The sequence below is a fragment of the Dasypus novemcinctus genome, chromosome 26 (assembly GCF_030445035.2).
Source record: "Dasypus novemcinctus isolate mDasNov1 chromosome 26, mDasNov1.1.hap2, whole genome shotgun sequence".
NCBI lineage: Eukaryota > Metazoa > Chordata > Mammalia > Cingulata > Dasypodidae > Dasypus > Dasypus novemcinctus.
The window spans coordinates 34482738-34502512 of record NC_080698.1 but is presented as its reverse complement, the minus strand read 5'-3'; the positions used below and the strand labels follow the sequence as shown (position 1 = coordinate 34502512).

Sequence of the window (19775 nt, the reverse complement as noted above, 5' to 3'; positions counted from 1 at the left end):
GCTTCATAAAATGTGTAGGGTGATTTTCCCTATTCAATTTTTTTGGAAGAGTTTAAACAGGATTGGCGTTAATTCTTTTCAGAATGTTTGGTAGAATTCACCTGTGAAGCCATCTGATCCTGGACTTTTCTTTTCTGGGAGATTTTTGATGATGGATTCATTCTCCTTAAATGTGATTGGTCTGTTAAGTTCTTGTATTTCTTGTAGCACCAGTTTAGGTTGTTTGTGCATTTCTAGGAATTTGTCCATTTCATCTAGGTTATCTAGCTTGTTGGCATACAGTTTCTCATAATATCTTATGATTCTTTTTATTTCTGTGGAGTGAGTCGTAACTTCACCCTTTTTATTTCTGATTGTATTTATTTGCATCTTCTCTTTTTTTTTTCTTTGTTAGTCTAACTAGGGGGTTATCAATTTGATTAATGTTCTCAAAGAACCAGCTTTTGGTTTTGTTGATTTTCTCTATGTTTTTTTGTTCTCAGTTTCTTTTATTTCTGCTCCAATCTTTATTTCTTTCCTTCTCCTTGCTTTGGGATTGGTTTACTGTTCTTTTTCTAGTTCCTCTAGTTTTTCAGTTAAATCTTTGAGTTTAGCTCTTTCTTCTTTTTTAATATAGGCATTTAGGCCCATAAATTTCCCTCTTAAAACTACCTTCTCTGTATCACATAAGTTTTGGTAAGTTGTGTTCTTGTTTTCATTTGTCTCAATTTATTTACTGATTTCACTTGCAATTTCTTCTTTGACCCACTGATTACTTAGGAGTGTGTTGTTCACCCTCCACACATTTGCAAATTTGCTTTTTTCTTGTCTGTTACTGATTTCCAGTTTCATTCCGTTATGATCAGAGAAGGTGCTTTGTATCATCTCCATATTTTTATATTTATTCTGAGCTCCATTGTGCCCTAACAAGTGGCCCATCCTGGAGAAAGATCCATGGGCACTTCAGAAGAATGTATAACCTGATGAGTTTGGATGTAGTGTTCTGTATATGTCTGTTAGGTCTAACTCGTTTATCATATTGTTCAAGTTCTCTGTTGCCTTGTTGATCTTCTGTCTAGTTGTTCTATCTAATGATGTGAGTGGGGTGTTGGAGTCTCCAATGATTATTGCAGAGAGGTCTATTTCTCCCTGCAGTTTTCCCAGAGTTTGTCTCATGTATTTTGGGGCACCCTGATTAGGTGCATAGATATTTATGACTGCTATATCTTCCTGGTGAATTGTCCCTTTTATTAATATATAATGCCCTTCTGTGACTCTTATAATTTTTTTGCATTTAAAATCTATTTTGTCTGATATTAGTGTAGCTACTACTGCCTGCTCTTTTCTGGTTACTATTTGCTTGGAATATCTTTTTCCAACCTTTCAGCTGGTTTGTATCCGTGGATCTAAGGTGAGTTTCTTGTATACAGCATATGGATGGCTCATGTTTTTTTTATCCATTCTGTCAGCCTTTATCTTTTTAGTGGGAAGTTAGATCCATTCACATTCAGTGATATTAATGTAAATGCACTATTTACTTCTTCCATTTTATTCTTTGGTTTTCATATGTCGTATCTTATTTTTGTCTGTCTTTTTACTCTTTTGGTTATCTTTTCTGTTGTTCTTTCTTTTATATTCTCTTCCAAGCTAGTCTCTCCTGTCTTTTTCTTTCAGAGTCTAAGCCTTCCTTTAATATTTCCTGCAAAGGTGGATTCTTTTTTGCAAACTCTCTTAGTTTCTATTTGTTTGTGAATATTTTATATTCACCATCATATTTGCAGGACCGTTTTGCTGGATAAAGAATTCTCAGCTAGCAGTTTTTCCTCTTTCAGTATCCTAATTGTGTCATATCACTGTCTTCTTGCCTCCATGGTTTCTGAAGAGAAATCTGTGCTAAGTTTTAGTGGACGTCCCTTGTACGTGATGGTTTGCTTCTCCCTTGCTGCTCTGAGAATTTTCTCTTTTATCTTTGACATTAAACATTCTGAGTAGTATGTGTCTTAGAGTAGGCCTGTTTGGATTTATTCACATTGGGGTATGGTGTACTTCTTGGACATGTAAGTTCATTTCTTTCATGAGAGTTGGGAAATTTTCAGCTATTATTTTCTCAAATGCTCTTTATGTCCCTTTTCCCTTCTCCTTCTGGAACTCCCATGTTGTTGTGTTTTGTGTTGTCATTCAACTCTCTGAGCCCCTTTTCTGGTTCAATTTTAGCTGTTCTGTCTTCAGTATCACATATTCTGTCATTTCAAGTCTGCTCTTTATATGCCTCAAGTGTGTTTTTGATCTCACCTATTGTGTCTGTCATTCCCATGAGCTCTGTTACTTTTCTGTTCAGGATTTCACATCCTTCTTTGCGCTCACTCAGTGTCTTCTTGATATCATCTAACTCTTTAACCATATTGTCTTTCAACTCATTAATTTGATTTGGAAATTTGTACCCATCTCGCTGATTAGTTCTCTCAAATTCTGCATCTCTTTTGGGACTTTGATATTTTCCTTTTCTGGTGTCATGTCTTCTGTTTTCTTAGTATGGCTCTTGATTTTTTGCTGATATCTAGGCATCTGATTAGCATGTAGTTTACTTAGATGCTCATTTTCATTCTCTTTGGTAGGGATTTAATGTCAGGAGGCTGTTTGTTACCACTGCTCTTTGATTCTTTGCTCGACCTAGATTGTTAGGATTGTCCTGCTGTTTACTCAAAACTGGGCACTGGACCCAGTAATTGGTTGTAGGGTCACTTCTTAGGTCCTTAGTGAGGTAGGCTATAGAGGCCAGAAAAAGCCTCTCCTACGTATTTTTCGTTTTCTTGAGTGCACTTCTTTGGTTTGCCAGCAGATGGCGCTCTGTGGTAGTTCTCAGTTTAATGCCAGATTGGAGTGTATTTGTTGCAAGACAGACAGAATCAGTGTGAGAACTTCCTGTATGGAGACTATGAGCCTTGTAATTCAAACTTTCTCTGAAACAGTTCTCTAACCTTCTCTGGCAGCCCCCTCCCTTTTCCGAGGTCAGAAGTATTTCCACTCCCCTCTGAGTCCTCAACAATCAGCCCCTGTTAGTAGAGCAGATTGGGAGGGTTGTGTGTCTTTAGCCCCTTGCTGGCTCCCAAAGCAAACAATGGTGCCACCCCACCTGGCCTGGAAGGGCTCATGGGACACAGCAGACTAAATTTCTGGGTCAGAAGCTGCCTTAGGTAGATCCCTGGAGCCCCCTTTGTCTGTATTCGCAGGCACAGAGGCCTGAGAATTCTAACTTGTCTTTAGTGTGGGAAATGGTGCTGGCAGCAGCAGCTGCTAGTTTCAACTCTGCAGTTTTGTAGTCACGTTTTCCCTCCTTTGTCCCTTTCTCCTCTGGGTGGTGTTTAGCCTTTGTCTGGTATCCTAAACTCTAGATCTTTTTCTAGGCTATTTCAGCCTGTTCCCTAGCTATTTTTCAGGAGAAGATAGTCCCTATCTTTCTAGTCCAACATCTTCCCAGAAGTCTCCCCCCTATATTTTTGATGTAACTTTTCTATAATCTAAAATGTCTTTATAAAGAAAATTTAAAAATCTCTTCACACAAAAACAAAATTATATTTTTTGTGTGTGTGATTTTTTTGTTGTTGTCTATGTTCTGCAGCCCAGCAGAGTGCTAGGCAAGTAGTAGGCAATCATAAACACTGATTGTTTTTTATTATCCATTGTTTGCCATTTTAAAATCCCTTTTGTATATTATTTTTATATTCAAATATATTAAAGACATCTTGAAACTTTCTGTAATAGTCTTTTTCTGAAGGCATTTTTTTTTCTTTCCAAAGCAAATTGTATTTTAGTCGTTGGCATATATATATATATAAATTTTTGTTCTAGTAGGTACCAGGGGTTGAACTCAGGACTTCATATGTGGGAAGCAGGCACTCAACCTCTGAGCTACACCTACTCCCAGCATATTATTATTATTTTTTTAACAAATCAGTTTTATTTGATACATATTAATAAAGCATACAATTCACCCAAAGTTACAACCAGTGGTGTTTGGTATAATCACATAGTTGTGCATCTTTTTTTTTTTTTTTTTTTTTTTTTGAGTACTGGGGGCTGGGGATTGAATCCAGGACCTCCTTTGCAGGAAGCCAGCACTTACCACTGAGTCGCACTGGCTTCCCTGAGTTGGTTTTTTGTTTGTTTTGCTTGTTGATGGTTATTTTTGGTTTTTCAGGGGGCACCAAGAACTGTGTCTGGCACTTCCCACGTGGAAGGCAGACATTCAACTGCTTGAGCCACATCTGCTTCCATATTATCTTTTATCTTAACTAATTTATAAAATCTTGCCTATTTCTTTCTTTGAATGCAGAAATAGTAAAATAATTTAGTCCATATTCTAAATATCTGTGAGATAAGAAAAGTGGCAAAAATTATAATATTAACATTTGGGATACCATTTTAAATTGTGATAATTTTTCACTGCCTTGAATTTATAAGAGATGGTAGACTGCTTGAGCTTTTGGATATACTGAAGTGATCTTCCCAAGAACACAAGCAGTCATTATGAAGGTAGGAAGGTGATCACAGACTTTCATGGAGCCGCAGCAGCTCCGAGTCCCGCCAGCCCGGCCGGCCCAGCAGACCCCTGACCTCCCGGACATTCTTCTCGGTCACCTCCACGTGGATGACGATGGGGTAGATGTCGTTCTGGACCAGCTCCCGCACGCCCCGCGCGCCCAGCTCCAACAGGCAGTGCTTCTTCCCGACAGACTCCTGGATGGTGCGGATCCTGCTGCACAGGCCGGGGCTGGCAGGCCAGGAAAAAACTCTAGGCTAAAAATTTATTCACTCATTCTTTTATTTATGCATTTATTTGTTCAAGAAATACTTGTTTGAATAAACTGCCTGCCAGACAGCATTGCAGGCACAAAGGACACTAAATATAACAAAATCATTTTACTCATGAAGGTGCCATTCCAGTGAGAGGAGCAGCCAATGTTTCTATTGTGATAAGTGCTATGAGAAAAAGCAGAGGAAGGGAGTGGATGTGGCTCGAGTGGCTGAGCTCCCGCCTCCCACATGGAAGATCCCACGTTGGGTTCCCAGTGCCTCATGAAAAAACAAAAACAACCAACAAGCAAAACAAATGAAAAAACCAACCCAGGGAAGTCAATGTGGCTCAGTAGTCGGGTGCCAGCTTTCCAGCTTTCCTAAGTCCTGGGTTCAATCTCTGGCCCTTAGTACCTCAAAAAAAAAAAAAGCAGGGGCACAGATGTAGCTCAGTGGTTGAATATCTGCTTCCCATGTAGGAGGACCTGAGTTCATTCTCCAGTACCTCCTTAAAAAACAATAATAAGTTAAAAAGAAAAGGCAGATCAAGGGATTTTAGAGTGATGGGGCAACCCACTGACTCCTTTATTTTAACATGTCCAAAACCGAACTCATCATTTTACCTGTAAAGTCTTGTGTGCCCATTTTTCACTCCAGTCACCCAGGTTAGAAACCTGGGATTCATCTATGACTGCTCTTTGTTATCCCATACATCCAATCAATCCTGAAGTTGTACCTTTTATTTCTTTATTATTTGTTATTCTCTTTATGGCCTTCCTCTTTGCCTGGCTTGCTGTAGCCTTCTCCTAGCTGCCTGGCTGGTATTCCTCCCTCCATGCTGGCCTTCTTCAAATCTATCAACCATAAAACCACCAGTGTGGGGTCTCATGTACTGAAAATGAAAATCTGCTTAAATCCTTACTTGATTCTCCTTATACTTAGAGCATAAGCTCCTAACTCCTTAGTCTGGCAGTGAGAATTCTCCAGCCCAGACCCTGCCTGTGTGGCCTCTCTTCTGCCACTCCCTGCCCATTTTATGCTGCAGCAATAATGAGCATTACATATTTCCCTGCCCATACCACACCGTTTCTCATGCACGATTTTTTTACTCATGGTATTTTTTTTTTCCCCAAAAAATTAATTCAGAAATTTATTTTGATAGGGGTCAACTGCAAACAATTTAACTGTTCAATAATAGGGTCAGTTAATTATCACACATTTACAGAAGGGATTGTATGTTGCAGCCACTGACAATTATTTATGAAGAATTTTAATGACAGAGGAAACTGTTCACAGAGTGGGAGAAATCAAGATACATGGTATTCTTTTGCCAGCTCTTTTCTCACCATGCACTGCTTTGCCTAAACAATTTTTGCTTGTCCTTGCACCCTACCTCCCAGACTAGCCTAGGAAGCCCTCCTCAGACTCCCTTATTAGAGTCCATCGGTTTGACTGCATTGTTAAATATGTTTTAGTTTTTTGCTGGGAAGTGGAGATGGTAGAAATACTATTCTACAAAGACAGTTTTTTTCCCCCTGGGGGAAAAACAGCAACTTTTCAGATGAGCTCTTCTACACTTGCCTTAAATGTACTCAGCACTCCATTGTCCATGACCCTTTCCTCTCACTGTGCCAGTTTTCCCTGGGAGATCTGGCCTCTTCCTTGGCCTCAGTAATTATCTAAAATCTCACGACCCCATGTCTCTCTCTCTCTCGAGCATCAGACTGTGTGTCCAGCTGTCTGCTGGACAGGTCTCTATTCACATGCCCGTAAAGCCCTGTTCCCGCCAGAAGTCACCTTCTCTCCACTCATGTCTGGTCGCTTCCTGTCTACCTGTTGTCCACTGAGTTATTCAGGCCAGAATCCTAAACTGCAGCCTGGACTCCTCCAGCTCCCTCCATGCCTATCTCTTGGTGCTAGCTTCTTGATGCTTCTAGATGGTGGCCACTGCCACCATCTTCTAGGCTACTGTTATTTCTGTTCCTTCTGGCTTGTCGCTTTAAACATTTTCCAAACCGCAGTGAGTGTGATGTTTCTAAATCACACTGATGTCAACCCCCTATATAAAACCTTGGAAACATTCAGTTGTTCTCAGGGATACATATCTTCCAGATTCTTAATGTGGCTTTTAAGATTATGATCACCACAGCAAACTATTTTCAGCGATTCACCTTTTAAGAAACAATTTCTTAAGTGTGCCTTCTTATTTCCTAGTCTTTGATGCACTATTCTTTCAACTCAGACTACTCTCTCCCATTTCTCTGTTAATCTGGTTAACTGCTAATTATCACTCAGCTCTTGGCTCAGATAACATTTTCTCCAGGAACGTTCCCTCTTGTCCCAATTTTATTTTGTGGTAGAATCTTGTCCTGTCTACATCATAGTACTTATGCTGCATCGTGATTGTTTGATTCCTCCCTGGGACTGTAAACTCTGTGAGGGACACCGCGGTCTCTATCTTGTCACCCGTGTAATCCCACTGTTTAATTTGGCACAAAGTCAGTACTTTTTCTTAAATAAATGGCTTATTTATCATTTTAGCCATTAAATTTCTTCTCTTAATACTTATTTTTTTTGAAACTCTTTTCATAGAAAAAGTTAACACCCTGATTTGTGGATGAAAGTCTGTAGTAGAGCCTCAAAAAGTTTTCCGTCACTTTAAAGAGAAAGATAGCTAGTAAGAAAATAGACTTTTTAACAGGTTCGTTTATAAAGCAATTCCTTCATCCTAGTCTCATATACCTTGTGCAACTGATAAAATTAATACTGAGAATTTCCATTCCAAGATATTAACTGTTCAGTTTTGTCCAAAGTACTTTATTTCCTCCAGAATAAAAATGGAAATTTTCCGTTGTTTAAGGTCTTGGATTCTGAAATAAGACAGAAGTGGATCCAAATCCTGGCCACACTTCTGATGGTTCTCTGACTTAGGTCGAGATACACAACTATTCTGAGCTGCAGCTTCTACCCACGTAAAGTGAGGGCATTAACCATACTCCCTGCCCATGGAGATGGTATGAGAGTTCAATGAAATAATGGATGAAAAGAACTTAGTGCAGTGCCTGGCATATGTAAGGAACTCAGTAAATTATCATTTTCAGCATCTCAACTGAGAGGAGAAGCATTTAAGGGCATAAAAGTATCTGCTAGAAAGCTATCAGAACAATCAATTCCTTGAGTTTCTAATTAACTGCAGTGTTACTATAAATGAGTTTTTCATCGTGAGTTAAACTTTTTTGCTACTCTTTTCCCAAGAATACGAATTTCCAACTTTGAATGCAAGTTAGCATAATTTCTGTTATTTTTCTACTTAAGACCAAGGAAGTAAAATGCAGGAAAATTAGTTTTCTGTTCTCTGCATAGGTTGCCTTTTTCTTTTTCAATAGTTTAAAATCAAGGTATTTTAAAGATTAGCACAGCTAAGTAAAATAGTTTGTACCTTAGTAGAAAATAAGTGTGCACATGCTTAAAAAAACGATGCATGTAATGATGGGACTTTTGGGTAGGACTGCGATGTCTTTTCTATACCTTCTACTTAAAGAAATCAGAAACCTCAAATATTTCTTTAATCACCTGCTTACCTTTTGTTTTATGGTGATTAGTGACCACCAAGGAAGTAAATACAGGACTTGATCTTTTCTTGAATTGTACTTTGAATTTACAACCTATATTTCTAGTGTGGATGTGATGAGCTGAGGTACAATTTTTTAAAAATGAAAACCAACCTAATCCTATGAAGCAAGCCCATTCAATGTGTTGTGTTTTTTTCCAGAGCTGACTTTTTTGAAGATGAGGCAGTTGAACGGGTTTTGAAGTATAATCCTTGGTGGACTGATAAATATTCGAAAATGATGGCCAATTTGGGAAAGAGTCAGGAGCAAGACAATCTTGCTGCATTAGGTAAGAAATTCAAATTTGGATTCATTTGTTTAATTTTAAACTCTGAGGGTATATAAAGCTTGCTTGCTGCCTTCCCTATTTATTAAGCATACTATTGTAATTGCCTCATAAACTGAAGATATGATTTGGTTTGCTAGTTTTGGAAAAAGGGTCTTTACTCCTGACTGGAAAATGCCACAGAGTAATTAGACTTATTTGTCCTGGATATCTCTTTTGAAGTCTTTTTCCTTTTGAATCATACAAGTCCTTTTTAAGGATTTAAAATTTTTGTAGTAAATTTAGGAAAATTAACACAGAGGACATTTGTAGTTACGAAATAAACTGCTTGAGAGATAGGAACATTCGTCTGTGGTATGGATATTTGAGTATTAGTAATAGTGGGCAAAGACCTAGATCTCACTCCCTTTGTTGAATGCATTTAAATTGTCCTTCCCTGTTTTCACAAGTGGTTTTAAGAGGAAGCAGGGAATCGTTATCGTCCTCTGTACCTTACAGAGAGCAGGTGGACCAACTTTTACACGTGAAAGCTGAACTGAGAAGTTTTATGAGCCACAAGAGGTGGCTGTGCCATGTCTAACATTAAGACAAATGTTATCTGCAAAGAGCCCTTTCTTAGATGGTCATTTTATTACTGCTCTTTGTAAGTGGGAAGTTGATGTATTATGTCTGGAAGTTAGAATTCTAACAGTTTCAGATAGATCAGGGATAGAAGATGCATGTTTTCTGTCATACTAATTGGCTTTTATTCATGTATTAAAATACAGTTTTAATGTTTAAATGAAAGGAATACATACAGTCATACACAGACAAACATTCTCAAGGGTGGGTTAAAATAGAGTATAGAATCTCCCCACTCCTACTTTCTCTTCCTAAACATAATCACTGTTAACCATTTTGGTGTATTTTTGGATACATATGCCCATATCTAAATATTTAATTTAAGAAATTTGGCCTCATATATACTTTGTCTTTACTTTTTTCAGTTTGTAGTATATTTTGTAGATCTTCCATATCAACACTTATGGATCTACCTAAATCTTTTAATGGCTCCTGAGTAATCTGTTGGATATTTGTATCATGACACATGGACATGTGGGCTCTTTACTAATGATGGACATTTGGATTGTTTACAGTTTTCTGCTATTACAATTAATGCAGTAATCTTCTTTAACCACTCAATCTGAAGTAGCAAAATGGTCTCTTGCATCATAGTGTTGTTGGTTTTTTTTAGATTTATTTACTTATTTATTTATTTTTCCCCCTTCTCCTCTTCCTGCCCTGCTGTTTTTGCTGTCAGTGTTGTCTTCTCTTCTCATTTTTTCTCCTCTAGGATTCACTGGGATTTGATCCTGGAGACCTCTGACAGGGAAAGAGGTTCCCAGTCAATCGCACCACCTCAGTTCCTGATTTCTGCTGCACAGAAAGGGTTTCTGCTCTCCCCTTTTCTCTCTTTTGATGCGTCGTCATCTTGCTGCGTGACTCACTTGCGCGGAGTACTGGCTCACCACGTGTGCACTGGTGCGGGCACTAGCTCACCATGTGGGCACTCACGGGGGAATTGGCTTGCCACGCAGACACAGTTTCTGTTCTTTTTTTCACCAGGAGTCCCCAGGGATCAAACCCAGGTCCTCCCATATGGGAGGTGGAAGCTCTATCACTTGAGCCACATCTGCTTCCCTGCATCATACTATTTTGATTCACTGTCCAGAAATTATCATGTTTCAGCATTTTTTTTTTGTTTGTTCATTGAATGGTTCACTATTTCTCCCCACAAGAATGAAAACATCTTAAAGGCGGGGGCTTTGTCTAACCTGCCATATTTCCATTGTCTAGCATAGTACCTATGACTTAATAGGACCCAATAAATATTTACAGAAGAAATAAATTTTTTTGAAAACATTTTTGGGATTGGCTTTTGCTAAATGAGATTGTCAAAAAGTTTTAAAGTAATGCATTCTCAGAATTACTGAGAAGGGCTAAGCTATTTAGGTTTTATTAGAGTTTAGGTTTTTGTTACCAGTTTGAAAAATTATTCCTGTAATCTTTTAGTAAATAGAGTATTGGCTCTAATGCATTTATAATGACTCTTCATACATTTATTATTCTCACTAGAACCTAGGTTTTGTATTTGATTTGAGTTTAAGAATCTTTCAGAATCTTGCTACATTACATGGGCAAAATTTTAGATGCAGTATTGTTAATGCAATTTAGAAAGTTAACTCTTTATGCCACGTAGCTCTGCACAGAAAGTTTGCTCAGACTTAAATCATCAATGACACCCACTGGTCTGAATCTGTTTCCCATTTTTTGTGCAGTATTTTAATGAGGTGGTATGAGAAGAAATCTGTGGTTGTGTAGTTGAGCTTTCTGTCCACAAGGGTGAGCTAGTTGCCCTAAAAATCAAGAGAAGGCTGATTTGCTCTACTTTGATCAATTGTAGGTTGTTTTTTCTCTTGTTTTTTGTGTCAGCAATGCTTGCTTTGAGTTAGTTTCCTGTGTATAATTTTAAGAGACTGGGCCAATCTGTCCTTTTAACCACTGACCCTCCTGACCATTTTTCTATATCCAGAAGGATATTTTAGAAACAGTCATAGTCTACAAAGCGTCATGACAATTCATTCTAAAAATTAGTAGAAATAGCAAGGGCATGTGATCAAAGGTAGGAGAACTTGAGCTTTTCTAAGTATGTGACGTTTGGGTTAAATATAGGGTATAAACTAAATATGGGACTTGGAGTTTAACTCCTTGCTCCGTCACTGACTAGTTGTATGATCCTGCACCTTCTCTGGGTTGCTGTGGAAATCCTATTTTACTTACCTCATAGAGTTGTCATGAGGATTAAGGAAGATAACATATATAAAATCTTTCATATCGTAAATGTTAAATGTTATTATTGAGAAAAATAAAAACGGTAGGAGAACCAGGAATTGAATGGCTTCTCTGTGAAATTACAATTTTCTGACTGAGACTTCTTTGTTATCAATACTTTTCTGTATTTTTTTTCTTGTTCAAATATTTTGAGACAAACAGAATTGAAAGAATATATTGAATTGTCTTGATCCAGGATAAAATATGGGAGAAAAGAAATAAACCTTAAAGTTCACTGTTTACAGAACACTGCTCCTGTATCTTTCCCCCTATCCACCTTCATTCTTCCTTTCCTTTCTGCCCACTTCTTTGAATCATAGCAATGGGGTGTTACATCTTTCACGCATCTTCAATCAGATGTTGGCATCCAGACATCCCAGTGCAGGTGACAGCTGGATTTTGATTTATTCCTCATCATAAAATATTAATCTGCTTTGTTTTGAATTCCAGATAAGTCTTAGGTGATGAACTGTGGTCTCTATCTTTGCCTTGGTTATGATTCTTGTCATTTTCATTGCAGCCCTGAGACTTTTATTAACATCTTCTGCTTTGTAATGATCCCGATTTTCCTCCCCAAAGGCTTGTAAATGGAAGTGTTGAATGCCGTGCTCCCACTGAGCTCTGGTTTCATGAGGATGGACTTACCACATTTCCCATGTTGTCTTTCAGTGGTTAATCTCAGCCCAAGAATCTTGGCACATTAATGCTTGTTATGACACCACATAACATTTATAGTCAATGAACTTCCTAGCAGGGACATCCTGTTGGGCACCAGTGAGCTCTTTAGAGGTAACAGTCAGTGTCAGTTTTGACCGTTGGAACATGGCAGGGCTACTCATTTAGGCTGAAGGTTTGAATGCAGCACATTTTCTTCTAGTTCCCTTGATCTGTTTCCAGTAAGTATACAGTGTAGTAGACACATTTGCATTGCTCTGAGAGGAGCCAGACAGTGAATGATTTAATCGTTGACCCAGAGTAGACAGGGGTGTTTGGGAGGGGGATCTAGAGAGGAAGGGAAGATTTAAAAGTAACAAAACTAGGAACTATTCAGGAGAAAAAAAGACCTTCTGACATGTGTCCTTCCTGATGGGAGCCCCTTTGCAGTTCTCAAAGTACTGATGGGCTTTTTAATGTGGGGAGGTGGTCCTGAGCCATGTGCCTCAATGCCAGCAAATGAATTGAGCATTTAGTTGGCTTTTGTTTCACTGTAGATTATTTTTAGAAGTATAATTAACCAAAATGTTGTGAACCATATAGCAAAGCTGCTTTGTAGTGTAGCTAAGTCATGCAAATGCTTGACAAATGGTGCTCATGGTGGCAATCATCCAAGCATTGTTGGCACCGCATCTGTGGTTATTTCCAGGACCGCTGCTCGGGTAGACCTGGTTGTGTGCAAACCTCCCCGAGTTGCCCTCTGGATGATAAGATTTACAGCTCTAATAAAAAGGCTCTAGGGAAACTCAGACTTCTAGTTTCTCTAGTGACTTCCTGGGTTGTTTTTGTACTTTTTCTTTATCATCCCTAATTTCTTTGTTCGGATTCAGAATTTACATGTTTGTGTATTATTAGTGAGCTTGGTCCAAAATGCAACTTTAAAACTCTCAGAAAAAGCTCAAAAAAGCTGGTGGTGTTTTAAGGTGTTTTAGGGGAACCTAGTATATTCAAATACACTTTCCTTATGTACACAGTCATTGAAAATATAATTTGTTGATGCACTTACATGTGAGTAATGTAACATCTGAACCTATAGTTCCCATATCACCCTTTGAGAATTGTTATACATGTGCAGGTATTATTACTTAAGAATGGAGGAATACACTTGTAGATGAGTTTGTGTTTTGTTAGTTACAGGCATGCTTATTTTGTGATTCAGAATTGTGTGGAGGCAGAGATCTTTATTAGTAAACCAGGATAGAAAGCCTTTTCTCTTGTGAGATATCAGCATCATGAACACTTGGCACTTGCCTATTAGCTAAATTAATAAACATCTCAAAAGTAATTCCTGAGAGAATAGTCTCTGGTAAACCTTCTTGCTAAATACAGGGGGTCTTTAAATACTTTGTTGGGTATACTTTTATCATGAAATGAGTATGTTCTTGAACAGATTTCTTAAACTGAATCACTTAAAGTGAACTGAGAGCTTCTATTTAAATTAAGGGATCTTCAGATTAGTCCTTTAATGAGACAGTTGACACCCAGTTTATTTATCTTAATAATTTCATTTTTAATGTCAGCCGTTAAAGAGCACTTCACCTGGTACCTAACTGCACTATATTTAAGTTTTTTTTTAAAAATCCACACATTTCTTTACCTTGCTGGCCAGCAAATTAAATGTATTTGAGCTCTCTGTGGTTTATATGAACAATATTTGTATAAATACATTTCTTTTTTCTTCTCATTTTTCTACATAGGACTTTTCACATGGGTGAAAAATAATTATATACATTTATTTCAAAATCCTGTTTTTTGCACTAAGTGTATTTTAGTGAATAAAAGGAATATTGCTTTAAGTAATGTAAACTAAGTGTCTTTAAGATTTTTTCCCAGAACAGAGGCTTCAAAACTGCTGGGAGCTTTAAAACAAAAAGAGGCCATGTTAAATTCAAGGCTCATAAGAGAGGAAGTAGTAAGTCAGGAAAATTATATGTCAAAAGGGTCCATCAGGTGTAAGTAATCATCTGCTCTTCCTTCTGGCTTTTGCCAAGTTTGATGAGCAGAAAGGCAGTCTTTTTTCTTGAGCAGAGCCAGGATAATTTGCTATCAAGAGAGTGGTTTGGGAATGTTAAAAAGGCAGTTTAGGAATTTTTGGTGCCTAAAAAGGTGGTAGCCACTTGTCTTTTACTCTCCCTCTTCCCCTTCTTTAAGCAAGAGGCCTTCCTGAGTTATAGCTGAGCACAGGATGGCTCAGCTAGAGTCACTGTTCCTTTCCTTCCTTGCAGCTGGGTGTGGGCATATGAGAAAGTTCTGACTGATGGGAAGTAAGTGGAGGTGATAACCTGCGATTTCTGGGTCAAGTCTTTAAGAAGGGTCTTGCCATTCTCTTCTTATTCCCCTTGATTGGAAAATAGAAAAAACCTGGAGCAGCTGTCCTGGACCCAGGGATGGAAGTCATTTGATGGGAATGTCGTGCCCCAGCACCCTTGGATCCTTCACTCAGGAGGGTAGCATGAGAAAGAAACTTCTGTCTTACTTAAGCCAGTGTATTTTTGAGTTTGTCTTAACAGCTTAGCCTTTCTGTGCCTAAATGTAATGCGCAGTCCGAAAAGCTGGAGAAAAAGAGGTGAAAGGCATTTTGACGTTGCTTTGCTAGGAAACACCAGAACTAGAAGCCGAGTGCTCCTCTTACTAAGCTTAACATTTTTTAAGTAAGTTTGAAAGTCGTTCTCTGATAGGCATGAAAGGAAAATTAAGAATTAGTTTGGGAGGTAAAGGATTGGTAACATTTTTATTTAAAGATAACTTGACATATCTAGACGCTTACACTTTTTTAAATAATTGATTTAAGACAGGTTGTAGGCCATGTTTTACTTATGAAAGTGAGGACCTAGGTACTGCTGTGGTTTTAGCTGTTACTCTCCAGTAACTCTTGCTCTAAGACAAAATGTATTTCACTTTGTATGTGAGGTAACAAGGAACTAATAATGCTTACGTTTTGTTAACTTAAGAAAATAATTGAATACAGAGGATGTTATGTGGTCTTTTATCTATAGCAATAGGAAGACTTTATGTGGAGAGACTGTTGTGATAACTTGCTTATCATTTGCTTCAAAAGAGACTTAGAAGGAACCAATCTCACACTTGCTTACCTTACCAATGAAGGTGTAATCTTTTTTTTTAGTCTGTCTGAAAAGAAATAGCTTTTCTCTCTTCGATCAACTAGAAATGGGAAAAATACTGTATTCCCAATAGTGACAAAATGTAAAAATACTTTCAAATAATTTTTAACAAGAAAAGCTACAGATGTATTTGACAAAGATAGTGGTTCAATACAGTGAAAAAGATGGATTACTTACTAAACTGACTTGGTACAATTAACTATTCATCTGGAATAAACAGAAATCTTAAAATATATGAAAAAATAAGTTCCAGATGGATTAAAGGCTTAAATGTAAAAAATGAAACAATAAATCTTGAAGAAAATCTAAGAGACTTCATGCATACTCCAGGATTGGGGGAAACCTTAACCAAGGCTATAAATCCAGAACCTGTAGAAGAAAAGATGGACATATTTGGCTATATAAAAAAGTAAATACTTTATTTTAACCTTTATTTCAAATTTTTATTTACTTTTTTTTTAAGTAAAATTTACAAGAGTAAAATGCAGAGGCCTCAAGTGTTCCATATTAACTTCGAAAAAAATTAATTTTATTTACATATACTCCATAGCCACCAAACAAACGAAAAAAAAGCTTTAATGGAAAAAGATACCTTAAAGTCAGTAGACAAGCAGTAGATATGAGATGACTAGGCTTCATATATGTAATATACAAAGAATTTTTAAATTTGATGAGATAAGCCATCCAATAGAAAAAAGAAATGGGCAAAACATTGAAAGGGGTACTAGAAGAACAGATGCAAATTTCCAACAAACATGATGCTCAAAGTTTACAGTTAGAGAAATACTGTTGGACAGAACAGTGTATTAGTTATCAGTTGCTGCCTAACAAATTAGCACACAGACAGCAGCTTGACAACACCCCTTTAAGATCTCACTGTTTCCAAGGCTCCGGAATCCCAGCCAGGTTCAGCTTGGTCCTGTGCTCCCGGTCTCACACAGCTGTATTGGAGGTGTTGGCAGCTCTGTGCCTTTCTGGAGCTCAGGGCCTCTTCCAAGCTCACACAATTGTTGGCAGGGCTCAATTCCCATGTCTAAAGAACTGAGGTCCCTACTTTCTTGCTGAGAGCAGTTATCAGATCGTAGAGGCCCCACAGTTCCTTACCACGTGGCCTTTCACATCATGGCCACATATTTCTTCAAAGCCAGCAGGCGCTGGCTTCAGTCTGCTAAGAACGTAATTTCACAGTGCGAGTTGCTGTCCACTGCCTTTGCAGTATTTATTTGTCTAGCGCAGGTCATGGTTTCTATCCCCACGGAAGGTGCATCTCATCAGGGTCAGGTTAATGTTGCCTACCACAGTCACTTTACATCCATCGAAGTGGAAACGACGTTTAAGAAGCGATTACCTTTCTTGCCACAAGGGTAGGGAGGTACGCGTAGGAAAGGGAATGCTTCGGTTCAGGACAGTTGGAAAGGAGAGCTATTGAAGCTGTAAGTAAAGCCTCTTCTGAAAGCATACTTTTTGACCTGGTAAATCTACTGTTGGGGGAAACCACTTTATTGAAAAAAACCTCCAGTATCCAAGGACATAGGAACATATGACAAGGACATTTATTGCAACATTATTAGCAGTGGCAGAGAACTGGAAGCAAATTAAATGTCCATCAGTGAGGAAGTGGGTTGTATAGAGCAAGGTACACGTGGAATATTTAGCTTGCTTACAGAAATTAGCTAACTCCTAACTGATGTGGAGAAGTTTGCAAGAGACAGTGTTGTGTGAGACAGACTAGTTGCAGAAAAATGATCCAATTCCTATGAAAAATGGTGAAAATTCCCTTGCATATATGTTAGTATCTTGTACATGGCTACATGGGTGTGGAACTAAATATGGAATGATATATACTAGGTTTTTAAATGTGAAGGAGGCTGCTGATGAAGATGGGGAGAAGGTACCAAGCAAAAGAAGAAAGGAAAGATAGACTCTAGTGAAAAGAAATGTTCTCTTCCCACAAGTCTAATATATGTCATGTGGTCATATTTATGCATTTATGTCAAACTTTGTGCACATGTGTAAGGAATATTAGAAAATCAAAACTTTGCCCTTAAAATGGATAAATATATGGGACTATTCCTATTTTTTATATAAAACTTTCAAAATGTATATTGCATATTTTCAAAGTCCTTTATTTAGCTATTATCTTTTGTGTTGTAAAATATATTCCCTTAAATTTAAAGTCAGTTAATGGTCTAAAGTTAAATGCCTTAAGTACTGTAGCAAAAATAAAACAAAGGAGCACAGGAAATAAGGAATAGATCATATTTAGAAATTTCTCCTTTTTTAGACCTATTAGGCAGAGCCCTTAATAATACTGTGAAAACTAGTTAAAAGGTTGTTTATGTACCAGAGTTAAAATAGCTTTTTATTTCAGTTTCTACAGTCAAAGTTCTATTTTTGACAACCTTCCACATTGGGAGTTTTACAAAACAAAATGAAGTATCTAATTTTAAAGACATTTTCTTCTAGTGTCTTTTTCTGAAGAAGAGAAATACCAGCTACGAAAATTTGTCAATAAATCTTACCTGCTGGATAAGAAAGCCCATTGTCAAGTGTACTATGGCTTGATTGATATCCTCCTGGCATATTGCTATGAAACACGTGTCTCTGAAGGAGAGCAGAATGTAAGTGCGTGTGTGTGCATGTTGACTTAGATTGCTGCACTGTGATACTGTGATTAAATCTATATTAATGCTTTAGTATATTAAAACATCAAATCTCCTGTCTAGAGTAAAACTGTTGCAGTTAGTTATTTAAGGAATGCTCAAGGAAGGGTACAAGTGTGGGTCGGTGGTGGGTACAGCATAAGGGCATAGTGCTTACTTGGTCTTTTTCTCTTCTCATGGCATTAGTCTACCAAATAGCAGAGTGGAAAAGTTTAAGGAGCTAAAGCGGAGGGTAGAGAAGGATATCTCTTTGTCAGGATATGACTGGCCACAGAAGAGGGTTGTTGTCACAGGACACTTGGCCTTGGCAAGGAGGTGAACTTTACCTACCCATCTATATTCTTTTTCCAAGCCTTCAGTTAGCAGATGCAATGTGATAGCATTTTCAAAAAAAAAAAGGAATATTAGCATTTACCTACAAATGTCCTGTAATTTATGTAGTATATGTGTTTCTGAAAAATAGTACATGAATCAGATTTTTAAAATGTGAATCATGTCTTTTTTGCTATCTAAAAGAATCCTATGTAAAAATCCTTTTGTAAAGTGAATTATTTCTTAAGTGCTCTTTTATAATAATATTGATTTTATTGCATCTCTTAAATCACATTTGATTTTATAAATGAAGAGCACCACTTTTTCCTCACCTATATCCCTCAGAGTGTATAAAAAAGGCTGGAAAACCCAAAAAGCCTTTCCAGGTCATGTGCACCTGTTCATAATTTTCCTTCCTCAAGGGATTATTTTTAACCTGAGTATATTCTTTTCTCTTTTAAAATTGCATAGACTTCATATTTTTGAAAGGAAAACTACACAAAGACAATAATTAAAATTTCCTGTAATTTCAGCCATCAGAAATTACTGTTAAAAGGTGATATATCTGTATCCATTCTTTTTTCAGTGTACACATGTATCCATATATATGTATATTTACATTGGATCATAATATACATACTTAATCACTTTTGTCACTCAGCATCATAGCATCAACAAAGCATTAGAATTAGAATTGGATATATGCCAATTTTTTTGGTCATGATTCTGAAAATTTCTAAGTTGACTAGAGGTTTGCATTTTACTCAAAAATGAATGTTAATATGTTTGTAAGCATATCAAGGTTATAACTTAAAATGTGTTCTGTTATGTCATATTTTAAAGACTGTATTGGAGAGAAAATTTTCTTTGACAAAATGTGCTGGGTATATTACTTGAAAAAATGAGAGTGTTTAGTTACATTTGGTAAAAATTTACCATTTTTGATTCTTATATTTGCATTTTTTAATTTAAAAAATTATTTTTATGTCAATGTTACAAGTTACTCAGTTAACACAAGGTGGTAACTACAATAACAATAAATCTGCTTTAGTCAGTAGTTACACTCCCTCCTTTTTTTTGTTCATTCCTCGATCTTGAGGGATGTGGAACAGTGCCCCTCTGACTGCTGAGAAGGGATGTAGATATGATGGGGCAGAGGAATGGGATTGTTTTGCTGGCAGGTGAAGATACTCCTTGCTTTGGGGATGGGACTGGTCCACCATCATTGTTTTGTTAGTTGTCCAATGCAAGAGCCTGAGGAACTTAAGAGTAGAAGTTGGCCGAATTATCTGCTGGGGTCCTGGGGTCAACTGGCATAGGAATAATCAGAAGTCTTTAAGTCTCTGAGAAATAATACTTAGCAAATAAATTGGAAATTATAGATTCAAATAAAAGAAGTAGAAGAATCATGATTAGTGTATTT

General features: G+C 37.4%; 1 protein-coding gene across 2 annotated transcripts in view; it reads left to right on the top strand.

The window, feature by feature from the left end:
• The window catches only part of SHQ1 (SHQ1, H/ACA ribonucleoprotein assembly factor), a 119377-nt gene that overhangs the window by 25952 nt on the left and 73650 nt on the right, over positions 1 to 19775 (top strand). Inside the window, exons 6-7 of one of the 2 annotated variants that reach the window (XM_004456219.4) lie at positions 8546 to 8673; positions 17844 to 17998. In XM_004456219.4, coding sequence (XP_004456276.1) covers positions 8546 to 8673; positions 17844 to 17998 — 283 coding nt within the window. The remainder of the gene's footprint in view (positions 1 to 8545; positions 8674 to 17843; positions 17999 to 19775) is intronic. The other variant, XM_012524335.4, reaches the window with a different exon arrangement.